This window comes from Petaurus breviceps, unplaced genomic scaffold (genome assembly GCF_028583685.1).
Source record: "Petaurus breviceps papuanus isolate PSGF00001 unplaced genomic scaffold, PetGlider_PUasm1.0 103, whole genome shotgun sequence".
NCBI lineage: Eukaryota > Metazoa > Chordata > Mammalia > Diprotodontia > Petauridae > Petaurus > Petaurus breviceps.
In genome coordinates, this window is record NW_027185588.1 from 3,646,838 (window position 1) to 3,670,219 (window position 23,382).

The following is a 23,382-nucleotide window of genomic DNA, read 5'->3' on the forward strand; positions in this document are numbered from 1 at the left end:
CTCTTGTGGATCACCTTTTATTAGAACCCTCCACTATGAGTTGTCTATCTTGGATAACCATGCATGACATAGCTCATAGAGCTGGGGGTTGGGTAGGAGCACTCAAAATCCTATAAGTCTGTAATTAGGCAAGGGAAGGAAGGTTCCTGAGAGACCTAGGGCAGGACTGTACATAGGACGTAATAAATAAAATTTGGGGTCCAGACCTGAGGGAAGGAGAAATTATTTTCAAGCCAGGCAAGCATTGGAGCAGATAATAGAATACAAGTCTAGCTTTTGGCAGTATCTCTTAGTCATCTCCTATTTTAGTCTGAGTCCCAATATCTAATTCCTTGAATCTAGTCTTTTCTTGGGGTTTTATGACCTAAAGGCTGAAGATAATGGGGGAACAGGATGGATTCTGGAGGCCTTGTGTCACTTTGCCTCTCCGGGGCTCTGACCTTCCTAAATTTGGTTGGGGGAGAGAGAACAAATACATGGAGAAAGTATGAATAGTTTAAATATTAAAGGTGGCCAAGTGACCTGCAGGGCTGGTGAGTGCCTCTGGAGGGTACGGTTGAGGTGAGTGCTTGAAGCAAGGCAGACTGTGGAAGGAGGGTCTAAAATTCCAATCTGGGGCTCCTGACTTAGTTTTAAGCTGGGCTGGGCTCTGAGTTCTAGAGACTCAGTTTTGGGGCAGATTCTGGGCACCTCAGTAATCCCAAATGAGCAGGGCTGAGTTCTGGACTCCAAACTGGCCTCTAGTCTGAATCCTGGTCTCTATTTTGGGGTAGGCGCCAGTCTTCAATTTGGGCTGTATTCTGGTTACACTGAGCTTTCTGGGATTGGTTCTGGGCTTGACTCTGAACTCTGGTCTCTTCCCTGGACTGGGTTCTGGCCTTGGCTCTGAGTTTTGGGCTTGGTTTCCTGGTCACTGGGCCAGGTTTGGAGTTCTCCCGTAGGTGCTCGGGACAGAAAAAACTCTAGGATTGGGTGGCTGGGTAAGGATCAGCCGGTCTGGCCGAAAGCAACCTGCAGGGAGGGGCTTGGAAATCTGTCCCTTCCTCAGTTTGAGCTCAGAGAACCTAGATCAGCTTTCGGATCCCCCGCCCCTCACCAGCTCTTACACTACTATTGGTCCTTCTGGAACCCTACGGTGACGATTGGCTGATGCAGTTGCCAGTTCCAGTCCCGGGTTTATTAAGGAGAGCATCGTATGCTGGCGGAGGCTCCGGCGTTGGGGCCAGGAGCTATTCAGGTAGGTGAGTCTGGAATTCCCGACGGGACTGGAGGGAGGGAGAAGCGACAGGATCAGAAGAACCAGGGGTGGGGATGTAGGGGTTGAGGGGGCAGGAGAGGGGGGCAGGGAGGGGCCCTAGGGTTGGAGGTTTGAGGGCGCGTGGACTGAGGATCTGAGGCGGAGAGTGGGGGGGCGGGGGACCAAACTGGGACTGAGCGGAAGAAGGAGTGGTGGCGACCCATGGAGTAGGTGAGGGTGGGAATGGGGTTGCAAGTTCAGCCCAATTCAGGGAGTATTTCCTAGGCAGGAGATCTTCCCTGGAAGGTTTGAGGAGAAGGGTACGAGGAAGGCCTGGAGGGGAGTGGGCTCTCAAAGACGTCCCAGGAAGGTCTGAGTAGCTGGACAGGAAAGGTCTTCTCTATTTTTGTCACTCGCAATAGGGGAGGATGCGATTACCCATCCTTTGTGACAAGACCGGGGGCAGGTGCGTGTGCGAGTACATGGAGAGGGGAGGGGGGAGGTTGTTAAGATTTTGTCCTAAGAGAAGGAGGGGGCTGCCGGGGGTGGGGGTGGGGGTGACTTGGAAGCCTCTGACCATCCATGTTCCTGCTCCTTTCTCAGGTAAGGGTAGGGGCTTACACCTGGAAGACTGTATTGTACAGCTTCCTACCAGGGCTTGGTAGCAGACCTTCTCTGCATAACCTAGCTGATGCTTGGATATCACCTATCTTTTCCCCTCAGCCCTGGAGACCAGACCTGGAGGGGGGGGGTGCCCTAACCTCTCCGGAAACTGGGGCCTGGGAAGCGGCCCCAGGGGCTCTGAGAGACAATGGGCAGGCGGATGAAGCCGCCTAGCTAGGAAGGAAGAATCTGTCCCTTCCGTCCCCTCCCACTGCTAGGGATAGTGAGGGAACTCTGGGGAGGGGGAGGGGGGGCACCTTGGGACATCAATCGCTGAATCGGGTGGGGCTTCGTTGAGGTCAGTTCCTATAGTCCTTCATGCGGGAAGGGAAAAGCCAGGCTTTCTTTCTCTGATCCTCAGGTGGTCAGCCTCAAATACCTTTGAGCTCCTCATAATAGGGTCTGAGACAACTACCAAGGTCTTAGGACAAAAGGATTTAGAGCTGGAAAAGACAGGCAAAGTCTTCTAGTCTACTCATGTTATAAAAGGGGAAAAGTAAAACTCAGTAAGCAGAATATTTGCCTCAAAATATTCAAATATCTATATCTAGGAGATAGAAGTCTGTAGTTGGAGACACCCCCCCAAGTGGAAAGAATGCCACTCTTCAAATCCTAGTTCTTTCTGCCATTTATCCGAGGTTGAACAACTAGTAAGTAATTTTGCCTCTTGAGTCTGTTTCTTTATCTGTAAAATGGGGATAATAATACCCACACTACTTAACTCTCAGGGTTGTTGGGAGGAAAGCACTTTGTAAAACCTTAGAAGTGTGAGCTATTATAACTCATCCACTCTTCCACATTTAAGCCTTTCTTCCTCCTTATTTCTCCTTTCCCCTCCCCAACTTGTCACCCAGTGATAACAGCCATGTAATATCCCAAAAATAGCTGGCAGGGCCCTGGGAGTCATGATGGGCTAATGAGGGGCTCTTAGGCAGAAGCATCCGCTTCCTTGACAGCCTAGGGCAGGGGGTAGGCGGGTGAAGCAATGGAAGTTGTTTACTAAAATCGGGGCTTGGATCCCACTCTGATACACGCACATACACACGGACATGCTCCATAAAGTGATGGGGTGGGGAGGTGGGTGGTATCACATGACACTGATAGGCTGTGGTGGTGGTGGAGAGAGAGGGCTGTGTTCTTCACACATACATCACTGAGTTCACAGACTCCTAGAATCTCAGACCTGGGTGGAACTCAGAGGCCTTAGTGGTCTTGTAACCTCTACTTGAAGAATTCTGATTTACCATTAGACACAGCCTGTTCTACTGAAATGGGTTGGTCCAGAGAGCCAGGGTCCAAATCAGACCCTGAAATCCTTCTTCCTCCACTCCAAACCCCAAATAGACCCAGTTCCTGAGCTGTTACTGCCACAGACTGATCAACTCCAAGTATTTTTGTTCCTGTTTCCTCTGGCCTTTGGCATCTGGCTTTTCTGAGCCTGAGCCATCACCACTGGGGGGCAGGGGAGCGGAGGGGGGGGAGGGTCACTTGCTCTGGCCAGATGAAGGAATCAGGGAGGCTGGAATGGACAGACTCCTGACTGGAGGCAAAGTGAATGGGGTCAGAGAATTAATTTGTCCAATTCAAGTGGCATTTATTATGAATCTGTTAGTTATATCTAGGGCCCTGGACTGGGGATTCAAGAATCCATGTTTACATAGGTTTACAAAGCATTACACATCATAACCCAAAACCGAATCCCAAGGAGCTTCCAACATGACATGTAACTAGGGAGGAACAAATAAACCAATAATTCTTCTACTAGGGAGTGTAAGAAATGTAAAGGAGAGAGGGGAAGACACTGCTGAGTCATCCAAGGGGCACATTCTTTCCTGAAGCTGGGTCAGAGAAGGCTTCATGCACTAGTTGGCACCTGAGTTGGCCCAGGTGAGGGTGGAGCTTACAGGGCATTGGGGAGGATGACCCTTGGGAGACCCAACATCAGCATCCATCTTTTGGGTCTAGGGCCCTCCCCTCTTTCCCCCTTGGTGCCTGCCTGTCCAGCTTCAGGGAGTTGGCATGCTTCCAGATGAGACTGGAATGTCTGAACTATGTATCACTAGCTTGGACAGGGGAGGAGCCTCAGATCCCTGTTTTTTCTACTGGCCCTAGCATTCCTGATCTCCCCTTGGCAAGGCGGGGTAGACCCTCGTTCCAAAGACTGCCTTCTTGACCCTGTGGCTGTTTTGGCCTCTTAGAGAGCTCAGGCTGCAGTTGCAAACAGATGTTCCAGCACCCTTGGCTTTGTGCTGTGTGCTCAGCTGTTCCTTTTGGCCTCCTCCCTGATTCTGGGCAATGAAGTCACTTCTCCCATTTCCAGGATGTTAGACTCACACATTGTTCCAGCTGGGAGGGCAGGGAGAGGCCAACTTCCTTGTGTATAGATAGGGAAAGTGGGGCCCAGAAAAAAAGGAGGGACTCCCTTAAAGCCGGTGCTGCAGTCAGGACTGGAACCCAGTTCCCTTGGGTCCCAGGCTGGGCCTTTCCTTCCCTCCTGTTTGGTGAGAGTGCTGAACATAAATGCCCTTGGAGGTTAGGTCTCATGGGAGCCCAAGGCTTGGGTGTTCTCTGCCTACAGCCTTCCTCCCCTCCCCTCCTGCTTGACTGGATGCCTCATAATGACTCATTTGTAGAAAATGTCCTTAGACCTTTCATCCTAAAATCATGAGATTTTAGAGGGATCTTGGATGCTGTCTGGGCCAGATGCCTTCCCCCATTTTACATGGAAGGGAAGTGATTTACATAAGGTTACAGAGCTTTTAACCATCTTGTGGGCAATATAAATTTGACTTTCTTTTAAAGTGTGGGTAAATGTGACCAATTATTTCTAGGTCCTAAAATCACTGGGGAAGGAGGGAATAGGCCCTTAGGTAATGTCTGTTATGTTCCAGGCACTGTGCTGTGCTTTATAAATATGGTTCCATTTGATCTCAAAGCACATAGGTGGTCTGTTTCCCTGGGATCCTCTATTAAAACTGAGTCTGGTCTTACCTTCCTTGGACCCAGGAAGCCAGTATCCCCAAGAAGCTACTCCCTTTTTGGGTCCAGAGTGTCACTTCCCACCTTCCAGAAAAGGCAGTCTTCTGTTAGATATCCAAAGTGTCCTCTCTGATCACCTCCTTGTTTCTCCTTGTCAGAACAACCGACTCCTCCGGTCTTTTTGGTCTCCATTTCAAAGGTGTTCAATGTCTCCTGGCATAATAGGAGGGGAGGAATTATTACCCTCTCCTGTGGCTACATCTCTTAAATGCTTCCCTCACGTCATTATGTAGTATAGTGTTAGGTTTTTAAAGCTGGGAGGGACCTTACAGGTCATCTAGTCCAATCCTCTTTACAAGGGAGGAACCTGAGGAGGGAGAGTAAGTGCAGAGGCATCAAGATGATCTCTAGCAGGGTCCTTGGAATCAAGGCAGAGGCATGATATGAACTCAGGTCTTCTGACTCCAAATCAAGTGTTTATTCCTTCTGTACCATGGAATTGACAGTACAAGCATTATGGCTCCTACTTTTTAGAGGAGAAAATTGAAGCCCAGAGTGATTAAGGGGTTTGTCCTTTAGGTAAAAAGTAAGAAACTGCCAAGCCTGCACTTGAACCCAGGTCTCCCAACTCTTAGGGTAGGGCCAGGACTGTTCTTCCTATCTAGGCAGCTGGTGGTGCTCAGCCTGGAGTCAGGAAGACCTGAGTTCAAGTCTAGCCTTTAGATACTTACTAGCTGTGTGATCTTGGGCAAGTCACTTAATCTTTGTGCCTCAGTTTCCTAAACTGTAAAATGGGAATAATATTAGCACCTACTTCCCAGGGTTGTTGTGGGGACCGAATGAGATATTTGTAAAAACAAAACAAAAACCACTTCAGATAGTGCCTAGGATAGAGGAGGAGCTTTATAAATGATCATTTCTCCCTTCCCCCTACCATACTGTGCTATGTCTCAAACACATCAAACATTCAAGTATGGTTATAGGAGTCAGTTTTCTACCTGTGCATTTCCACCCTCTTGGTTTCTGGCTCCCTAATGGTGACATAAGTCCTTTGGGATTCCTGCTAGCCTCAACAGTAATCATGTTAATAATAATGACTGGGATGGCGGGGGAGGATCTTGGTTTTGGACCTGTGATGTCATCAGCATAGTATATTCTTGGTATGGAAACTTCCTCCATCCTACAAATCTACAGCTATTCTGTAACTTTTAATCTTAGAGAGTTTCCTGAGAAACTTTCTGAGAGTTAACTCATGAAGAGGGTAAGTGACTTAGCCATGGTCACACAGCTAGTAAATGTCAGATTTGAAACTGAGGTCTTCCTGATTCTAAGACTCACTATTAAACCATGCTGCATCTCAACCTCCTTTTTTTTGGGGGGGAGGGAACCAAATCTGTGATTTATTTGGAAACTGTCTACCAATACAGATTGACACCTGCTTTGCAACTTGTGTGCCTGAGCATTGAGAAGTTAAGTGATTTGCCAAGAGTAATTCAGCGTAATAATTTTTTTAAAAATGGTGGCTATAGTATATGAGTATGGGTGCTGCATCTGGTTGCTGAAGTTTAGATTTGGGTTCTGCTGCTTGTTAACTGTGTGACCCTGGGCAAATCCTTTCCCTTTTCTGAGCCTCAGTTTCTCCATATGGTAAATGAAGAGGTTGGAGTCAGTGGTTCCTAAGGTCCCTTTAAACCTCATCCCATGACGATAGCTCCCATTTTCACATGACTTTGGAGTGGGCAAAATATTTTCTTTACAATAACCTTATATAATAGGTCCATTCCACTTTATAGAAACTGGGAGTTTTCTTCCTTTAGCTAGGAAGCTCTGGAGCTAGGAATTGAACCTGGATCTCCTGACTCAAGTCCCATGTTCTTGCTTCAGTGACCAAAGACCCAGTGTGGGGTGTGTGTTCTAACTGAGATCTAACTATGTATGCTTACTAGAGGTGTCACAGTCTAGCTGCCAGGGAGAGCCCTACCTGGAGGCCCTCTATCTACTTAGAGTTCACAACCTGTTTCCAGCTTCCCTTTCAAGCCCTATTATACATTCCTCCCCTTCGTGTGCTCTATGGTCCCTCCACACTGGCCTTCTGGTTATTTCTAGAACTTGGTTCTCCATCTCCTCTCTCCAAGCATTTGCACAGGCTGGTCCCTTGTCTAGAGTACATTTCCCTTTTCATCTCTGACTCTTAGAGCCCCTGGTTTCCTTCAAACCTCAGCTCAGGCTCCCCCTACTCCTTACAACATGAGACTTTTCCTCATCCTCCCAGCTGCGAGGGCCTCCCCTGCCCCTATTACTATGTATTTACTTCATTGATATTTTGTACATATTCATATATGCATATATTGTTTCCCCCCAAGCAATGGAAGCTTCTTGAGGGAAGAGACTATTTTATTTTTCTTTTTGCATCTCTAGGCACTTGGCATAGAGTCTGGCATACGAATGGTGCTTAATAAATGCTTGTTGATTGATTTCAAGGATCCTGCTGGGGATAATCCTCATGCCAGCTTGTTTCTCCTCTTCTTCGATGCTGAAAGAGGGGATCTGGGGAAGCCCCATCAGTATATCCTTCTGAGTCTCACCCCACTCTGCCCCATCAGCAGGTAGGTCACCATGTCCTAAAGGCAGCAAGGTGAGTACAGAAGAGAACCTGGAAACTCTTCTGTACTTTTCCAGAGACCTATAGACTCAGGACATGAATTCTTGAGTAAAGTGGAGGGAGTGCCTTTGCTCGGGGTTGGGTGGGGGAATGGGGTGCTCCCTTCAGTTTGGCTTCTCATTGTTTTTGGTTTTGGTAAAGGGGTCTTGGTACTCCCTGGGGAATCATTGTTTGTCTTAGAGTTGAAGTCACTGGAACATAAAATGTCAGAGCTGGGTGGGACCTTAGAATGTTGTAAGTCAGAGTTGGGAGGGATTTGAGATCATCTCATCCAGGGATTCTTAACCCAAGGGACTTAGGGTTAGATTTCAAGTCCGTGAATTTGGATGAAGAAAAAAATATATATTTTTATTTTTAATCATCTCTAACTGAAATTTATCATTTCCTTCAATTATGAACATAGGTAACAAAACATAATTCTGAAAAGAGGTCCACAGACTTTACCACCCTGACAAAGGGAACTATGTCACAGAAGGGTTAAGGACCCCCCAAACTAGTTCAACCCCTTCATTTTATAGAGGAACAAAATGAAGTTTAAAAAGGTTAAATGATACCCTCAAAGTCACACAAGTAGTAAGTGATTCAGAGCTGGTGTGTGAACTGAGGTTTTTCTGACTCCAAATCAAGTTTCTTTCCTTCTCCTCCCCACCTGCAGAACACTGCCTTAGGCTGAAAGGCCCCTGATGCTGGGGGGCTGGGGAAGGGGCCCACTGAAGACCTCAGAGTTCCAGAGGAGAGGGCAGATTGGGCATGATCAGGGTTAAACGTTCTGTAAACTTGCTGGTCTAGGGCTAACACCGTTTTTTCCTGCTTGCCCACAGAGACAATGGCCAAGTTTGCTATGAACCAGAACCTGCCAGGTAAGAGGAATTGGGGGTAGGGAAAACTTCCTTCTCTTCCCAAGGGGCTAAAGTTATTGGGCTGGTGAAAAGGGCAAGGAAATTCAGGCCATCCGGGCCATTTCCTTTCTGTAACCAGGAAGGGGAATTGGTGGGAAGGCAGTGGTTCAAATATTCCAGCAGGGCATCCCTTTTGCTGTCCTGGATAGAGTGACCTCTGGGTTCTCCCTCCCCCTGGCCTTTGGGTTTGGCCCTATATTTGCTCCCCAAGTACTTGGGTCTGACCTCATGTCACCTTTTTGGTCTCTAGCCTTGACTGTTGCTAGTTCTGAACCATGTATCTCTCCCCTCCAGACCTGGGCGGCCCCTTTCTATACAGGGACCAGGATGGTGGGGCTCGAAGTCCATACTCAGTGGAGACTCCTTATGGCTTCCAGTTGGACCTGGATTTCCTGAAGTATGTGGAGGATATTGAAAGTGGGCAGGGCCTCCGTAGCAGAGCCCCATTGCCCACCCGTCGACCCCGGGGAGCCAGGCCTTCTGGCCCCCGAAGTCCCCGTAGCCCAGGACCCTGGACTTCCACAGAGTCTTTAGCCAGTGAGGATGGACGAGGGTCATCCCAGGGCCTGGGGGAGTCTGGGGGAGCTTTGTCCCTCACCCCAGCACCTCCTCTTAGCCTTGGCCTCCTGCCACCACCATCACCCCACACAGTCTTAGGGAGAAACCCCAGAGTGGAGAAGACATTGCTGGAGACGAGTAGGAGGCTGGCTCAGGAACAGGAGCAGGCCCCTGTCAGCACCGGGCTTGGCCCTGGGCTGGGCTGGAAGAGCCCGCTGAGCTCCGGCCGCAGCAGCCCTGCCCCAGCTGCCAGCCCAGCCCAGCTACAGCATGTCCGGGAGCAGATGGCGGCTGCGCTGAGGCGACTTCGAGAGCTAGAGGGCCAGGTGAGGTTGCTTCCTGCTCTGCAACAGCAGCTGCGCACCTTACGTGAGGAGAGGGCTCGTCTGATCCAGGCAGGGCACCAGCTAGGCCCTGAACCCGAGCTCGAGCTGGAGCTAGACTCCACGACTCGGCCTGGGAAACTGGCTGAATTACGCCGGCTGACCGAAAGACTGGCCACATCAGAGAGGGGGACCAAGGCCCGAGCTCAGGCCCAGGGGGCTTCCTGTGAGATGGGCACGTTAGCAGTGCCTGAGACCCGGGAAGTAGGCACATCAATGGCATTCGAGATGCAGGAAGTGGGTGTGTTGGCGGCATCAGAGACCTGTGAGGCAGGCATACTGGCAACACCCAAGACTTGTGAAGAGGGCGCGTTGGCAGTGCCTGACACCCAGGAGGCAGCCACATGGGTGACAGAGGAGCTTTTGGGGGTGTCAGATGCAACTGAGCGAGAACTAGAGATGCTGAAGAACAGTCTGGAACACCAGCGTGGGGTGAGTGCCTTCCTGCAGGGGAGACTCCAGGAGCTAGAGGCTGTTCAGCTCCTGAAGGAAGAGGAGGCAGCGTCGAGGTCACAACGACAAGAGGCTGCCACCCAGACCCCCAGCCGCCTTGGGCAGGAGGCTGTGGCTGAAAAGGGCACACAGGCTGAGCTGGGGTCCCTGGAGCTGAGCCTGGGAGAGTCTGCCCCAACGGGAAATGGGGTCCTGTGTCTAATGCCAGCTCTGCAGAGCAAGGGCACAGCCCACACTGGTAGGTTTGGCTCACCCCTCGCCTTCCACTCTGTCTGGCTGCGGGCATACCTGAGGGTGGTGCCCAGCCCAACAAGCACACTTTGTTCTCAGGTGTCCTCAGATCCATCATGAAGAAGCGAGATGGAGCAGCAGAGCCCAGCTCTGGCCCCAAGAGCTTACAATTTGTGGGCATCCTCAATGGAGAGTGAGACTCTAGAATCCAATTCCCTCCTCCTGGGCTCTGGGTTCTCTCTTGGTCCTAAGTAAAGAGCACTGGATTTGAAATCATAGGCCTGACTTCCCGGTCTAACTAGCCCTTCTACTTACTAGTAGTATGACCTTGGAAAAGTCACTTGCCATTTTTGGCCTTAGCTTCCTCATCTACAAAAGAGGGGGCTGGGACTAGATAATCTCAAAGGTTCCTTCAAGTCTCAGTCCTATGATACAATGCCTGGATTTCTCTAGCTTAGATACACCTCTTTCCCTGGTTCTGGGCTATAGCTTTCTTCCAGGATTCAAACATGGAATGGGTTTCCTTGGATAGAAGTAGTTTCCTCTTTACTAGAGAATGGTTGATCACTGCAGTTGGAGATGCCAGTCCAGAAGCACATCATATGGCATGCTAGGAGATTATGTTTAATTCTTAGAGTTTGAGATTCTAGGCTTCTGTTTGGCACTTGGGGCCTCTTCTCTTTGTCTTTCTCTACCCACAAGACCTTCTCCCTTCAGGTATGAGAGCTCCTCATCCAGTGAAGAGGAAGAAGCCAGTGATGGGGATAGTGATTCAGAACCAGGGGACCCTGAAGGCTCCTCAGATGACAGCTCTGGCTCTGTCAGCCACTCCCCACCTCACTCTCCAGTGAGCAGTTCATCTGGTGTCCAGGACCAACCAGAGCCTATACATGATGCCCCTGACAGCCGGGAGAAGTGAGTAGGGGTGAAGGGAAGAGTAAGTCAGTTTTGTTCTGTCTCTGGGAGGGTCTCCATCCTATCCAAAGTCTTGCTCTGCCCCCTTCCCACCCCTTTAGGAGTCTTCCCTGTGCCTTAGGGCCCCATTCTCTTTCTTACTTCAGGTTTGAGCTGAGTCCCCGCCTGAAGGAAGCCTGCCAGGTGCTCCAAAAGCAGCTGAGCCAGCCCAGGGGCAGCCGGGACCGGGAGGGGGTAAGTGTTCAGTCCCCTAGAACCCTTCCCATCAAGGCCCTGAGGAGGTAAGCAGGGCTGTGGGCAAAATCTCCTGTCATTCTTCGCTTTTCTATCTCTCTTCACAGGCCGCCTGCACTTCACGTCTGGTGCAGCAGGAATGGTTTCGTGTGTCCAGCCAGAAGCACTCCCGCCCTGGTCCTGTGGCAGCCCTTCTGGCGACTCTGAACGCACAGTCACCAGCCTTGCTGGCCCATGTGGTCAACCTAGCTGATGGTAACGGCAACTCGGCCCTTCACTACAGTGTCTCCCATTCCAATTTTGACATTGTACGCCTACTGCTGGATACTGGTCAGTGGGGTCTGGGGCCTGGGTTGAGGCATGGAGAGCAGGGCTGGGAGCTGGTCAGTAGGCCCTGAAAGTCCAGGTCTAGCTGGAAGTTGTAAGGTGTTTCCACTGAGAATGTACTTTGAACCTGGCCATCATGGTTCCAATGGGTAAAGGGGCCACCCAGGTCTGAGGGCAGAGACTCACAGTTCAGGAGTCAGGGCCAGAGATGGAAGTGGGAGATATGGCTAGGTCTGGTCAAGGGGGCTGAGAGCTGGGATTTACAACTGTCACTTCTTTTCCTCTGGGGCTTCATTCCATCAATCAGTCTTCTTTGAATACTCATTTGTGATGTGGAAGAGGTGATTCCTTTCTGCCACTTGGAAGTTCATATCCCTGGGAATAGGAGGAGATGGGATCCATACAAGAGTATAGAATCCAGTGCTAGAATGTGAGATATGATTCAGACTCAGGGCTCCAGGAGCTCTGAGGAAGGGGATCCATGAGGGTTGCTGGATGAGTCAGAGCCTAAGAGTTCCTGGGTGAATCAGATTCCTAGATCCAGAAAGGAACCTTGGAACTCTCTAGTGTGATCCCATCCCCCAAACAGGAGTTCTCTTTACAACCTCCCCAAAAAGGAGCCCTCCACCTCTGCTTAAATAATTCCAGTGACAGGGAGCTCACTACCCAGAAGAATCATAAAATTTGGAAACGGAAAGGGGCATTCAATGATTCAATTCAACCAGGACTTACTGTCTACTATATGCCAGTTATTGTTCTAGATACTAAAAATATGAGGACAAAAATGAAACTATCTCTGCTGTCAAAAAATTTACATTGCATTGGTGGGAAACAACATATACCAAGAAAATTAAATGTGAAATTTATGTCAAGTTAATTTCTTGGGAAGGGCACTAGCAAATGAAGGGATGAGGACTGACTTTATTTATGAAATGACATGAACTGAGCTCTGAAGGAAGCTGGAGATTCTGAAATCAGGAGGTGAAGAAGGAGGGCATGGGAGAGCAACTGAGGCTGGGGATGGAATGAGGCTGGGGGAACTACTAGTAGGGCAGTATGACTGGGTTGTAGTGTGTGTGAAAGAAAGAAAATGCACAATAGGCCTAGAAAGGTGAACTGGAGCCAGACTCGGAAAAGCTTTAGGAGCCAAATAGGTTTTCGATGCCACCTACATCCAGCTGAGGCAGCTAGGTGGTGCCATGGTGCACAGAGAGCTGGACCTGAAGGTAGGAAGACTCATCTTCCTAAATTCAAATCTGGTCTGAGACCCTTACTAGCTGGGTGACCCTGGGCAAGTCACTTCACCCTGTTTGCCTCGGTTTCCTCATCTCTAAAATGAGCTGGAGAAGGGAATGGCAAACCCCTCCAGAATCTTTGCCAAGAAAACTCCCAATGGGGTCACAATGAGTGGGGCATGATGGAAAAACAACTGAACAACAATTGAAAGTCCACCTGAGCCTCACAGGAATGAGAGTCAGAGTTTGAACTAGGGTCTTCTGGCACCAAATCCACTGCGTTCCCCTTTATATCTCTATGGATGATGGGTATTTAATGTTGATTGTTTCGTTGTGGGATGACTCTCTTAGGAAGTGCTTCCTTCTATTGAGCCAGACTCTGGCCCTGTAACTTCCACCTTTTACCCCTGGTTCTGCCCTCTGGGGCCAGGCAGGATAAGGCTTATTCCTTTTCCATATGGCAGTCCTTCAGAGATTGGAAGAAAGCAATGAATCTGAGGCTGTCTGGTTAACCTTTACTGGTGAGGTACAGGGCATCCTCATCTAGTCAGGTTATCTTTCTTGGGCTTCATGGACTGAAAGGGTGGACTAGGGAGTGGAAGAGAATCCCATCCTGTTACTGGGATTTAGTGAGCGCATCTCACTTGAACCCTTTCCAGTACAGAAGACTCACACTGTCCTCTCTTCCCCCAGATGACAGAGGCCTCCTTCTTTTAGTTTGCTCCCCTCTCTAAATTCCCAGAACTATATCTATCTCTTTCCCCAACTCCTTCCCCCTTGGAGGGCAGGACCAGATCCACAGAAGTGCCTATTCCAGGTGGGAAATGGATGCCTGGACTCTAGGACAGGATGTAGAGCTGGAAGGAACTGTCTAGGTTCTCTAGTCCAGTTCCAGCTTCCCCAATGTACACAGATGGAAGAAACTAAGACCCAGGGAGGTCAATGTCAGAGCTAGATTTACAAACCAGGTTTGTGAAGTGCTTATTCTGTTATGTCATGCTGCCTCCTTCCCACAGTCAGAACCTCAGAGATCATCTGGTCCACCTTTCCCCAACTTCTGTATTTTACAGATGGGGAAACTGAGGCTGAGGGGAAGGACTTGGCCATGTCAAAGAATTTAAGAGTTGGAGGGAGCTTCAGTAGGCATCTAATCCAACCTTGGATCAAAAGAAATTCCTCATTATAACAAATATGCTATAACATATACAAATGGTTATTTAGCCTCCTTTTGAAGGCCTCCAATGAAAGAAAACCCACCACCTCTAGAGGCAGCCCTGTCGGACAGCTCTAATCCTTAGGAAGTTTTTCCTGACATCAGACCTGAATTTACTTCCTTGAGACTTCCACCCATTGTTCTTGGTTCAGATTTTTGGAGCCAAACAGAACAAACCTCGTCCCTTTTCTACACAACAGCACATCAGTTGCTTGAAAGCAGCCATCATGGCCTCCTGAGCCGTCTCTCCTTCAGAACAAACGTGCCTGGCTTCTTCGGCTGATCTCATGGGGGTGGAGTCGAGGCCCTGTGCCATCTTGATTGTCCTCCTCTAGGCATGTCAGTTTTTCAGTCTTAGACTGTGGGGCCCAGAATGGAGGTTCCAGATGAGGTCTGATGAGGGCAGAAGACGGTGGGAGTATAATGTGTTTACTGCAAGAAGCTACCCCTCCCTGTAGGCCAAGATGGTGTTAACTTTCCTGGCTGCCACATTACACTGCTGATTCATATTGTGTCTGCAGCTCTCCCTTGTGTTCTGTCATTTCAGTCATGTCTGACTCTTTGTGACCTCATTTAGGGTTTTCTTGGCAAAGATGCTAGAGGGGTTTGCCACTTCCTTCTCCAGCTTGTTTTACGGATAAGGAATCTGAGGCAAATAGGGTTAAGTGACTTGCCCAGGGTCACACAGCTAGTAAATATCTGAGGCTAGATTTGAGCTCAGGTCTTCCTGACTCCAGGCCCTGTGCTCTCCCTACTGTGTCACCTAGCTGCCCCTGCAGTCCTCTATGCCAATCTTCTTTCAAAACAACCATTGTCTATCCATGCCTCTCATCTTTTGCACCCTTCTGAAATTGATTTTTTTTGTACCTAAGGTTAGAACTTTACATTTACCCCAATGGAATTTCATCTCATTAGATTTAACCCAAGTGTTTTAGCCTCTCAAAAGTTTTTTACATGTTGACTCTGTCATTCAGTGTGTTAATTCTGCCTCTCAGTTTTTGTGTCATCTACAAACTCGATGAGTATACCATCTATGTCTTTATCTAGGTCATTGATAAAAATGTTAAACAGGACAGGGCCAAGGAAAGATCCCAAGAAGGCCTCCCAAAATGTTGAAATTGAACTAAGGACCCTTCGAGTCCAGTCATCCAATCAGTTCTGAGTTCATTGGACTGTATCATCAGCTCATCCACATCTTTCTATCTTCTTTACATCTTCTGTACTTTATTAGAAGTGTAGCTGAAATCCAGATGAAGTATGCCTACTGTTTCCTCATCTACTAGTTTAGAAATCCTGTTTTTAAAAAAAGGGGCAGCTAGGTGGTCCAGTGGAGACAATTCCAGGCCTTGAGTCAGGAAGGCTCATCTTACTGAGTTCAACTCTGGCCTCAGACACTTTTTAGCTGTGTGACCCTGGGCAAATCGCTTAACCCTGTTTGCCTTAGTTTCCTCATCTGTAAAATTAACTGGAGAAGAAAATGGCAAATCACTCCAGTACCTTTGCCAAGAAAACCCCAACGACTGAAGTCATAAGTCATAGTCAACGACTGAAGAACAAACAACAAAAAAAGGAAATAAGACTGGCTTGCCTATGAAGTAACCACCATGGTGGCTCTTTGTAATCATTGCTTCCCTTTCTAAATGTTTAGCAACCATGTCTTTAATGATCCTTCTCGATTTTCCCCAGGAATCCTAGTCAAGTACACTGGCCTAGAGTTTGTAGGTTCCATTATCTTCTGTGATAACTGGGACAGTATCTCCCCTTTTCTCATCTTGTTTACCTCTCCTATCTTCCATGATCTTTTCAATGTTGCTGACAGTGACTCAGCTATCACATCTGCTCATTCTTACTGAACCCAAGGATGCAGTTCTTCAGGGCAAGGTAACTCGGCAGTTAAGTGCCTTCTTACTAGCTCTCTATTCATCCAGTATCATAACTCCATTAGTCATTTTTGTTCTATTTCCAGTGAAATCCAGGTCTCCCAATTCCCAGTGCTCTGTTGGACATTTATTTGGCTCCATCTCTCCTTCTCTGTACTATCCCTTTCTCAGTGATGAGAAAGGCAGTGTTGAACTCCAGCTTTTCAGGGAGGACACGAGAGATGCCAGGCATTCTGTGCTCCTACAGTGGCAGTCAGGGCTCAGTGTAAATCTTGAAGTTAACCTTGGGGAACTTAAGGCAGTTGGAGATACATTAGGGATATTGTGCTAAAGTGGGAAGCAAAAATATGGAGTCAGAACTGGGTTTTAGTCACGGATCAGCTATTTAGGTTCGGAGCTGTAGAGCTGAGAGTCTAAAGCTCAGATGACCTCAGACACCATCTACTCCAGCTTCTTCATTTTACTAGTTGGGTGACTTGGGCCAGATTTTTCCCCTCCCTGTGATTCATTTCCCCAGTCTATAAAATGGAGGAGGGGAGAGTTTGGATTCAAATACTCTTTTAGCTCCAAATTCTATTGTCCTATGTTGGAGTCCTTCCTCAGGCTTTTACTAGCCCTGGACAATTTTCTCACCTGTAAAATGCACATGACAAAACACATTGCCTATCTTTAAAGAAATCAATTTGTAAACCTTAAGGCATTGGGGGAAAGGGAGTTATTTACAGAATCTCTTGATGTCATCCACACCTTCCCATCTCTAAATCCTACATCTAGATCATAACCTGTAGAAGGTGCAACCCATGTGCTGATCCCTCTTGTCCTTGCCAGGAGATGAGTGGGCTCTTCTAAGGTCTGCTGAGAAAGGAAACTCCTCTTCCTCAAAGGCTCTTATGGCTATAAATTACAGTCCCTAGGAAGGCGTCTGCTTAGCAGTTTGCCTAGTACTCCATCCAATGGTATTGGTACTAACACACTGGGAACTCTCCCTGGTGCTGACACAGTTCACTGCCAATTAATTGTGCCTTACCTAAGTAATTGTTCTTATAACCTCTGCTCTTCCACTGACCTTCTGTCTCTCTTAGAATTCACAGATTCATGCAGTCAACAAAAAACGGATTGTACCTAATAGATTTACAAGTCATCGTGTTGGGGAACAGGAATACAAAGATAAAAAATGACATGATCATTGATCTCAAGGAATTTCCATTCTGCTAGGCAGCATGAGATTTAAGGGATCTATCTTTTTGTTTGTTTTGTTTTCATTTTATAAATCTGAGCTTAAACACCAAATAACCTGGATTTCCACATATACAGGATAATAGAAAAAGAGGATTGTACAGGAAATTGCAGATCTGTTATATAGTTTCCATTTCTTTTGAAATCTAGAAGTTCAACCTATAACTTTCAAAGCTATCCTGCTTGTCCGTTTTTTGCCCCGTTTCTTCCTCCTGTTCTCTTCTCTGCATGATAGCTCTAAATCTCAGAGTCCTAATTTTACAGGTGAGACAACTGAGGCTCAGAGAAAAGAAAGGCCATTGTTTTGACCTTGTCCCCTGTTTGAGGAGTTCACATCTCCACCTGCTAGATCAATGGGTCTTGCCTTCCTCCTAGTGTGGGATGAAGCTTATAGGTTACACAGCCTGTGCTGTGTACCCAGTCTCTCCCTAGCCTGCAGGATGGTATGAGCAAAGGCACAGCAACAGGAACAAGGGGCAGAGCAGTCTAATTGGACTGGGATGTGTGGAGTATATGAGAAGACCTGTGGCGTTGTGGCTAGAGGGCTGGATATGGAATCACTAAGACCTGGATACAGATCTGGTAGGGTGACATGGGTAAATAATTCTCTGAGCCTCAATTTCCTCATTCAGAAGGGAGATAATCATACCTGAAGTATCTTCCACATAGGGTTGCTTCAAGGCTGAGATAAGATAATGTATGTGAAGTGCTATGTAAATGTCAGTAATTATGTGAAGGGGAGTAATATGAAAGAAGAATGGATGGGTAGGTTGGAGTCTTATCTTGGAGGGTCTTTAATGTAGTGTTAGGAGTTTACATTTTATTTGCTAGAAACTAAGAAGGTACAAGAGAGCTGCAAAGAGAGATCCAATCAATCAATCAATCAATCAACAAGCATTTATTCATTGCCTGGAATTGTGCTGGGCACCTGTTGTTTAGTGTCTGGGGCCTGGCAGACATGGTGGCAATACTTGAGAAAGGGTAGGTCCTGAAGCTGGGAACCTCCCGCCCACATTCATATACATGATGTATTCTGGACATTTCAGTATTGGAATTCTACTGAACTTGGTCCTCAGGACTCTTCTGGAGTTTATGGCAGATTTTCAATTCAACAAATGTCTATTAAGTGCCTACTAGGTGCAAGGCAGTGTATTTAATGTTGGGGGAACATAGTCCCTGCTCTCAGGGAGTTTATAATCTATCTGGGGTGGGTAGAATATGTACACATATAGGATACAAACACAGCTAAATATAATACAAATGGGGACAAAGTCCAGAGAATGTTCCTTGGAAAAAGTAGAGGTGGGAGGGAATACCTTCCGCTGGGAAAGCTTCACAAATGGCACCTTGAAGGAAAAGAAACATTTCAACAGGCAGAGCTGAAGAATAAGTCCAGTAGATGGCCTGCATTGTGTGGAGGCAAAGGATGGCAGATAGAGTTTGGGGAACAAGCAGCCCAGTTGTATAGAACATGGACTGTGTGAATGGGAGGAGTAAAGCTGGAAGCGTAAGTGGGAGCCACAATGAGGAGGACCTTTTCCTTTCCACGGCAGACCCCCTCCCTGCATGCACATCCCATCTAATATAGCAGGTTGCTTCCTCTGTTGTCCCCACTTCAACCTCTCCCGTTTAACGACTGTTTCTCTACTGCCTACAAACGTGGCCATGCCTTCCTCATCCTCACAAACCCCTCACTTGATCCTCCCATCCCTGCTCTCCTCCTATATCTTGACTCCCTTTTGTGGATAAACTTGAAAAGGTTGTCTACAACAGGTGCCTCCCCTCCTTTTCTCTCACTTTCTTCTAAACTCTGTGTCTGGTTTCCGGTCTCATTATTCAACCCACACTGCTCTCTCCAAAGTTACCAATGAAATCATCTTCAAATTCTATGGCCTTTTTTCTATCCTGCTCCTTTGTGATCTCTCCGTGGCCTTTGATACCGTCAGTCACACTAGTCTCAACAGTCTCTTCTCTAGATTTTTGTGACTACTCTTTCTCAGTTCTCCTTCTATTTATCTGATTGTTCCTTAATTTCCTTTGCTGGATCCTTACCCAGGTCATGTCCAATAAGTAGGAGTCCCCCAGGCCCTCCTCTTTTCCCTCTATCCTGTTTCACCTGGTGATCTCATCAGCTCTCATGGATTCAATTATTCTTATACTGGTGATTCTCAGATCTACTTACCAAGCCCTTATTTCTGTCTATTGGACAGCTCAAACTGGATGTCCTACAGACATTTTAAATTCATTATGTCCAAAATTGATCATGTTTTCCCTAAACTTTTCCCCCACCCCTTCCTAACTTCCCCATTAGTTGAGGGTACCACCATTTTCCCAGTCACCCAGGCTTGCCTAGGTGTTATCTTTGACTCCTCTGTCTCTCAATCTTGCTTCCTTCCCCCGTGCCCTATATCCTATCTGTTGCCGGGACCTGTACAATTTTACATTCATAATGTCTCTTGCATATGTTGCCTTCTAAGAGCATGCACTACGGCAGTGGCAATATCAGAGCAAGCTGACTGTACCATGCTTCATCATCGTGGTCCCAGCTTGTTTGATAACACTTCTGGGTTTCAAATTCTGTCTGTAAAATGGAGTTGAACTAGATGGTCTTCTAAGGTTCCTTCCCAGGTCTGTCTATGAGAAACTAAGCATCCTGAATCAGGTGGCTTCCACTTTTCCCAATAGGTATAAAAGTTGACATTTACACCTCAAGATTTGCAAAGCACTGTCCATCAGAATAACCAGGTGAAAAGAGGTCCTATCATTTCTATTTTATAGATGAGGAAATTGAGATTGAGGTTAGATTAATTGCCCAAGGTCACACAGATAATACTTGTCTGAGGCAGGACTCAAATTCAGGTTTTTCTGACCTCAAGCCTGACCCTCTATCCACTATGCTACCTAAGCTGCTTACCTCCTTATCCCCATAAAAAGTACATCTCAAAGTTAGAAACTTATTTCTTTAGTATCTCTTGATGATAAGGAGGTCAGAAATTAAACCTTTATAGCAATTAAAACTCAGTAGAAATCTGTTTATCATATTCAGTTTTTTTTTTTCCTGAGCAGATTTTGACCTGAGACACCTGGGCGTGGTTGGGGTGTGTGGGAAGATTAAGGAATTTTGCTTGACCTCATCCCCACTTTCAGGAGCTCTAGTCTTCCTGCTTCAGCCTTCTGTCCCTTCTAAGTGGCTACTTTGTCTACCTCTTCACTATCCAATTTTTCTGGAGCCATCTACACCTCCTTTAATCAGATACCTTCCTGAACATACTGGATTCTGGCTGTGTGCTCACTGAGGACCAAGGGCAAGCTGGATGGCCACTTCTGTTGGAGATGTCCTAAAGGGTTTTCATGCTTTGGAAGGAGATTGGACTAAAACATTGGAGAAGTATCTTCCAACTCCAAGACTCCATAGGTGCCCCTCCTAAGTTGAGTGAGGCTCAGGTGGTTCTCAGTGCACTTTAGATTGGAAGTAGGGCCAACTAGTATTTGGCACATTGGCCAGGATAGAACTTGGTGAAGAAGGTAGAGAGAAGGCATTTGAATTACACAAATTCAAACCTCTTGAAATATTACTGACTAGAAAGAACTTAGTATTACAACCTCACCATTTTACTGGTGGAGAAAATGAGGGTAAGAATGGAGCAATAAGGTTGTATGGTCAGTAGCAGAGCTTAGACTCATAAGCCCCAAATTTCCAGTCCATTGTTTATCTTCAAGGGCTCTGTGAGAGAGGCTGAAGAGGACAGGTATGATGCAGAAGTTTGAGATCAGAAGGCAAGAGCCTGGGACATCAACCCCACTTCATCTTTTTTCCCTTGCAGGGGTGTGTGAGGTGGATCATCAGAATAGAGCAGGGTACACAGCCCTCATGCTGGCTGCTCTGGCTTCTGTGGATGGAGAGGATGACATGGATGTAATTAGGAGGCTGTTCAGCTTAGGAAATGTCAATGCCAAAGCCAGCCAGGTGAGCTCTCTTCCTTCCTCCTAGGGAAGCCCACAATCTCTCATCCAAAGGATCCAAATGGGTCCATCCAGGCTGCCCTAGGGTGTCCCGTCTAACGGTATTTCCTTTTTCTGATTGGGTGACTATCCTTGGCCCTGGTCTGGTCCCTCTCCCTCTGAGCTGGGATAGGTGCTCTCAGCCCAGGCTCTATCCTTGGTTTCTTCAGGCAGGACAGACAGCCCTGATGCTGGCAGTGAGCCATGGTCGGCAGGATATGGTGGCTGCCCTGCTAGCTTGTGGGGCTGACGTGAACCTGCAAGATGAGGAAGGCTCCACCGCTCTGATGTGTGCCAGTGAACATGGGCGAGTAGAGATGGTGAAGCTCCTTTTGGCCCAGCCAACCTGTGACCAGGCTGTCTTGGACAATGTGAGGCTGGGGGCCTGCATGATTGAGTAATGGGATTCAGACCACCACCCTCTTCTAACCTGCCCAGAAGTCCAGTTCCATCTCTTACTTCCCTTTCTTCCTGGGATCACTGTAGGGCCCATCATATCATCTCCCACCCGCCTGGCCCCCCCCCCCCCCCCCCCCCCCCAGGCTACAGTGAATCTAGTCTACCCCCAGGAGCTGTCAGTCAGTCTCCTCCCCCTAGCCTGTCCTGATTCCTTTCCCCCTCCAACAAAGGAAGGCACCAGTGCCCTGGCCATAGCCTTAGAAGCTGGACAGGAAGAAGTCGCTGCCCTACTGCATGCACACTTAAGTTCAGCTAAACCAGGGCCTTTGGTAAGCCACTTTTTCATGAACCCTACAAAGCTTCTTCCAGCACCCTTTAGCAACACCCTGTGATGGAAGAAAGACAAGGCAGATTAAATGCTTTGAGACTTTTATTTGGCAGTATGGGGCAAACTGGAGTAGGAAGTCTGAAGTCAGGTGAACTAGTAGACCATTTTAATTGTCCAGGAAAAAGGCAAAAAGACTAGGGTAGTGACAGTGGCCGATGTGAAGCATTTCAAAGACATGATTGTCAACTGGCTAGATTTGTGGGGAGGATGCTAACTTACAAAGTCAAAAACAACCAGCTTTTCTAGCCTTAGCCACTAGAATGGCACTCATTAACCATTTGAAGGTTATTTGGTAAAGGGAATGGCTGCATTCAACAATGGTGTTGAACATACACTTGGAAACATGAGGACTTTAGGCAAAGTCAGGGCAAAAGACAGAGCTTCAAAAAGGGGAAACTATGGGTAGGACTGAAAACAAAAAGCATAACAGCCAAGGGAAAGACTGAAGTTAAGAGATCACATCTAGAAGGAGGAAGGAAGAAAAAGGTTAAGACACTAGGCTAGTAAATGGGTGTGCTTAGAATATATTGAGGCTGATGAACCTTCCCATCCCCTTTAGTTCATAACTATAATCCTATTTTCCAGACACCACCAGCTTCTCCTGATTCTGAGAGCAGTGATACTGATGACAAGTGTTGTGAGAGCAAGCAGAATGTTGGGCGCATGTGATTGGCCAATCATCTCCCTGGTCCCATCCCAGCTAAACATAATTTGATACTCTATTCTCTCTCCACTAATTTACCAATCAATAGAGGACCTGTATAGGATCTCAGTTAGGGTCCCACAAAGCACCTTAAAGTGAAGCCTTTATAAACTGGGGGAGCAACCACAACTGAATCCCAAGGTTCTCAGGAATCAGGGACTTAAATGGAAAATGGGAATGAAGTAGCTCAGGGAAGGGTGAAAGCCGCCCAGCAAAGAACTTTGCTTTGCCCAGTTCCAGGCTTATAACAGGCCAACAGATGTACAGAACCCCAAGAATTATCCCCAGCACTCTTCTCATTCTGTGAATTACTAGTTCTCCCCAAGTGCTCCATCCAGTCACCATGCCATTTAAAATGGTTTCTCACTCTTAGTTCCTTGCCAACTCTTTTATCAATCAAAGCCCTCCAGCTACTTGGAAAGGGAAAATGATGGAAATAGTGCAGTGCACACTAATTTGGACTCTGGTGACCTGTACTTGACTCTTACTGCAAGGTATGGCCTCCATTTCTTTACATACGTCTCTACACCTGCTTTGGACCTTACAGAGTCAGAGCAGGTTAGTTCTATGATCCCCATCCCAGCCCAAGGGTCCCGAATAACCAGGTCTCAGTGCTGTCCTGTTCTGAGGTAGGGAGTTCCCAATCCAATCTAGGGAAACAGAAACTTTCCAATAAAATGCTATTATCTGGTTACATTTTCTGATTTCTGTTTTTGAGAAAGAAGAGACTATATTATGTAAGAGTACTTGACACTGACATTAGCTTACAAAGGATATCTGTTTAC

At 47.4% G+C, this 23,382-nt stretch overlaps 2 protein-coding genes across 7 annotated transcripts in view; both read left to right on the forward strand.

The window, feature by feature from the left end:
- Nucleotides 1-1,156: 1,156 nt before the first annotated feature.
- KANK3 (KN motif and ankyrin repeat domains 3) lies at nt 1,157-23,293 on the forward strand. 6 transcript variants are annotated; one of them, XM_069096893.1, is made up of 14 exons: nt 1,161-1,237; nt 1,660-1,703; nt 2,452-2,550; nt 7,361-7,485; nt 8,363-8,401; nt 8,735-10,072; nt 10,165-10,258; nt 10,783-10,980; nt 11,127-11,214; nt 11,322-11,544; nt 20,930-21,072; nt 21,278-21,478; nt 21,737-21,835; nt 22,480-23,293. In XM_069096893.1, the coding sequence occupies exons 5-14, from the start codon at nt 8,368-8,370 to the stop codon at nt 22,561-22,563; spliced, it is 2,502 nt and encodes an 833-aa protein (XP_068952994.1). In that variant the 5' UTR covers nt 1,161-1,237; nt 1,660-1,703; nt 2,452-2,550; nt 7,361-7,485; nt 8,363-8,367; the 3' UTR covers nt 22,564-23,293. The 6 variants fall into 6 exon arrangements, with proteins under 6 accessions (XP_068952935.1, XP_068953204.1, XP_068953266.1 ...); XM_069097012.1 differs by having other exon boundaries at nt 1,193-1,241; XM_069096834.1 differs by lacking the exon at nt 1,660-1,703 and having other exon boundaries at nt 1,157-1,241.
- The window catches only part of NDUFA7 (NADH:ubiquinone oxidoreductase subunit A7), a 29,228-nt gene continuing 7,565 nt past the window's right edge, over nt 1,720-23,382 (forward strand). The window contains exon 1 of the mRNA XM_069098336.1: nt 1,720-1,725. The gene's annotated coding sequence lies outside the window, so the exon portion shown is untranslated. The remainder of the gene's footprint in view (nt 1,726-23,382) is intronic.

Coding starts and splice junctions, on each gene's coding strand:
- KANK3 (XM_069096834.1), top strand. CDS start 8,368: ATGGCCAAGTTTGCTATGAACCAGAACCTGCCAG. Junction 11,545..20,929: donor ACGCCTACTGCTGGATACTG/GTCAGTGGGGTC, acceptor TTTCCCTTGCAG/GGGTGTGTGAGGTGGATCAT. Junction 21,073..21,277: donor TCAATGCCAAAGCCAGCCAG/GTGAGCTCTCTT, acceptor TGGTTTCTTCAG/GCAGGACAGACAGCCCTGAT.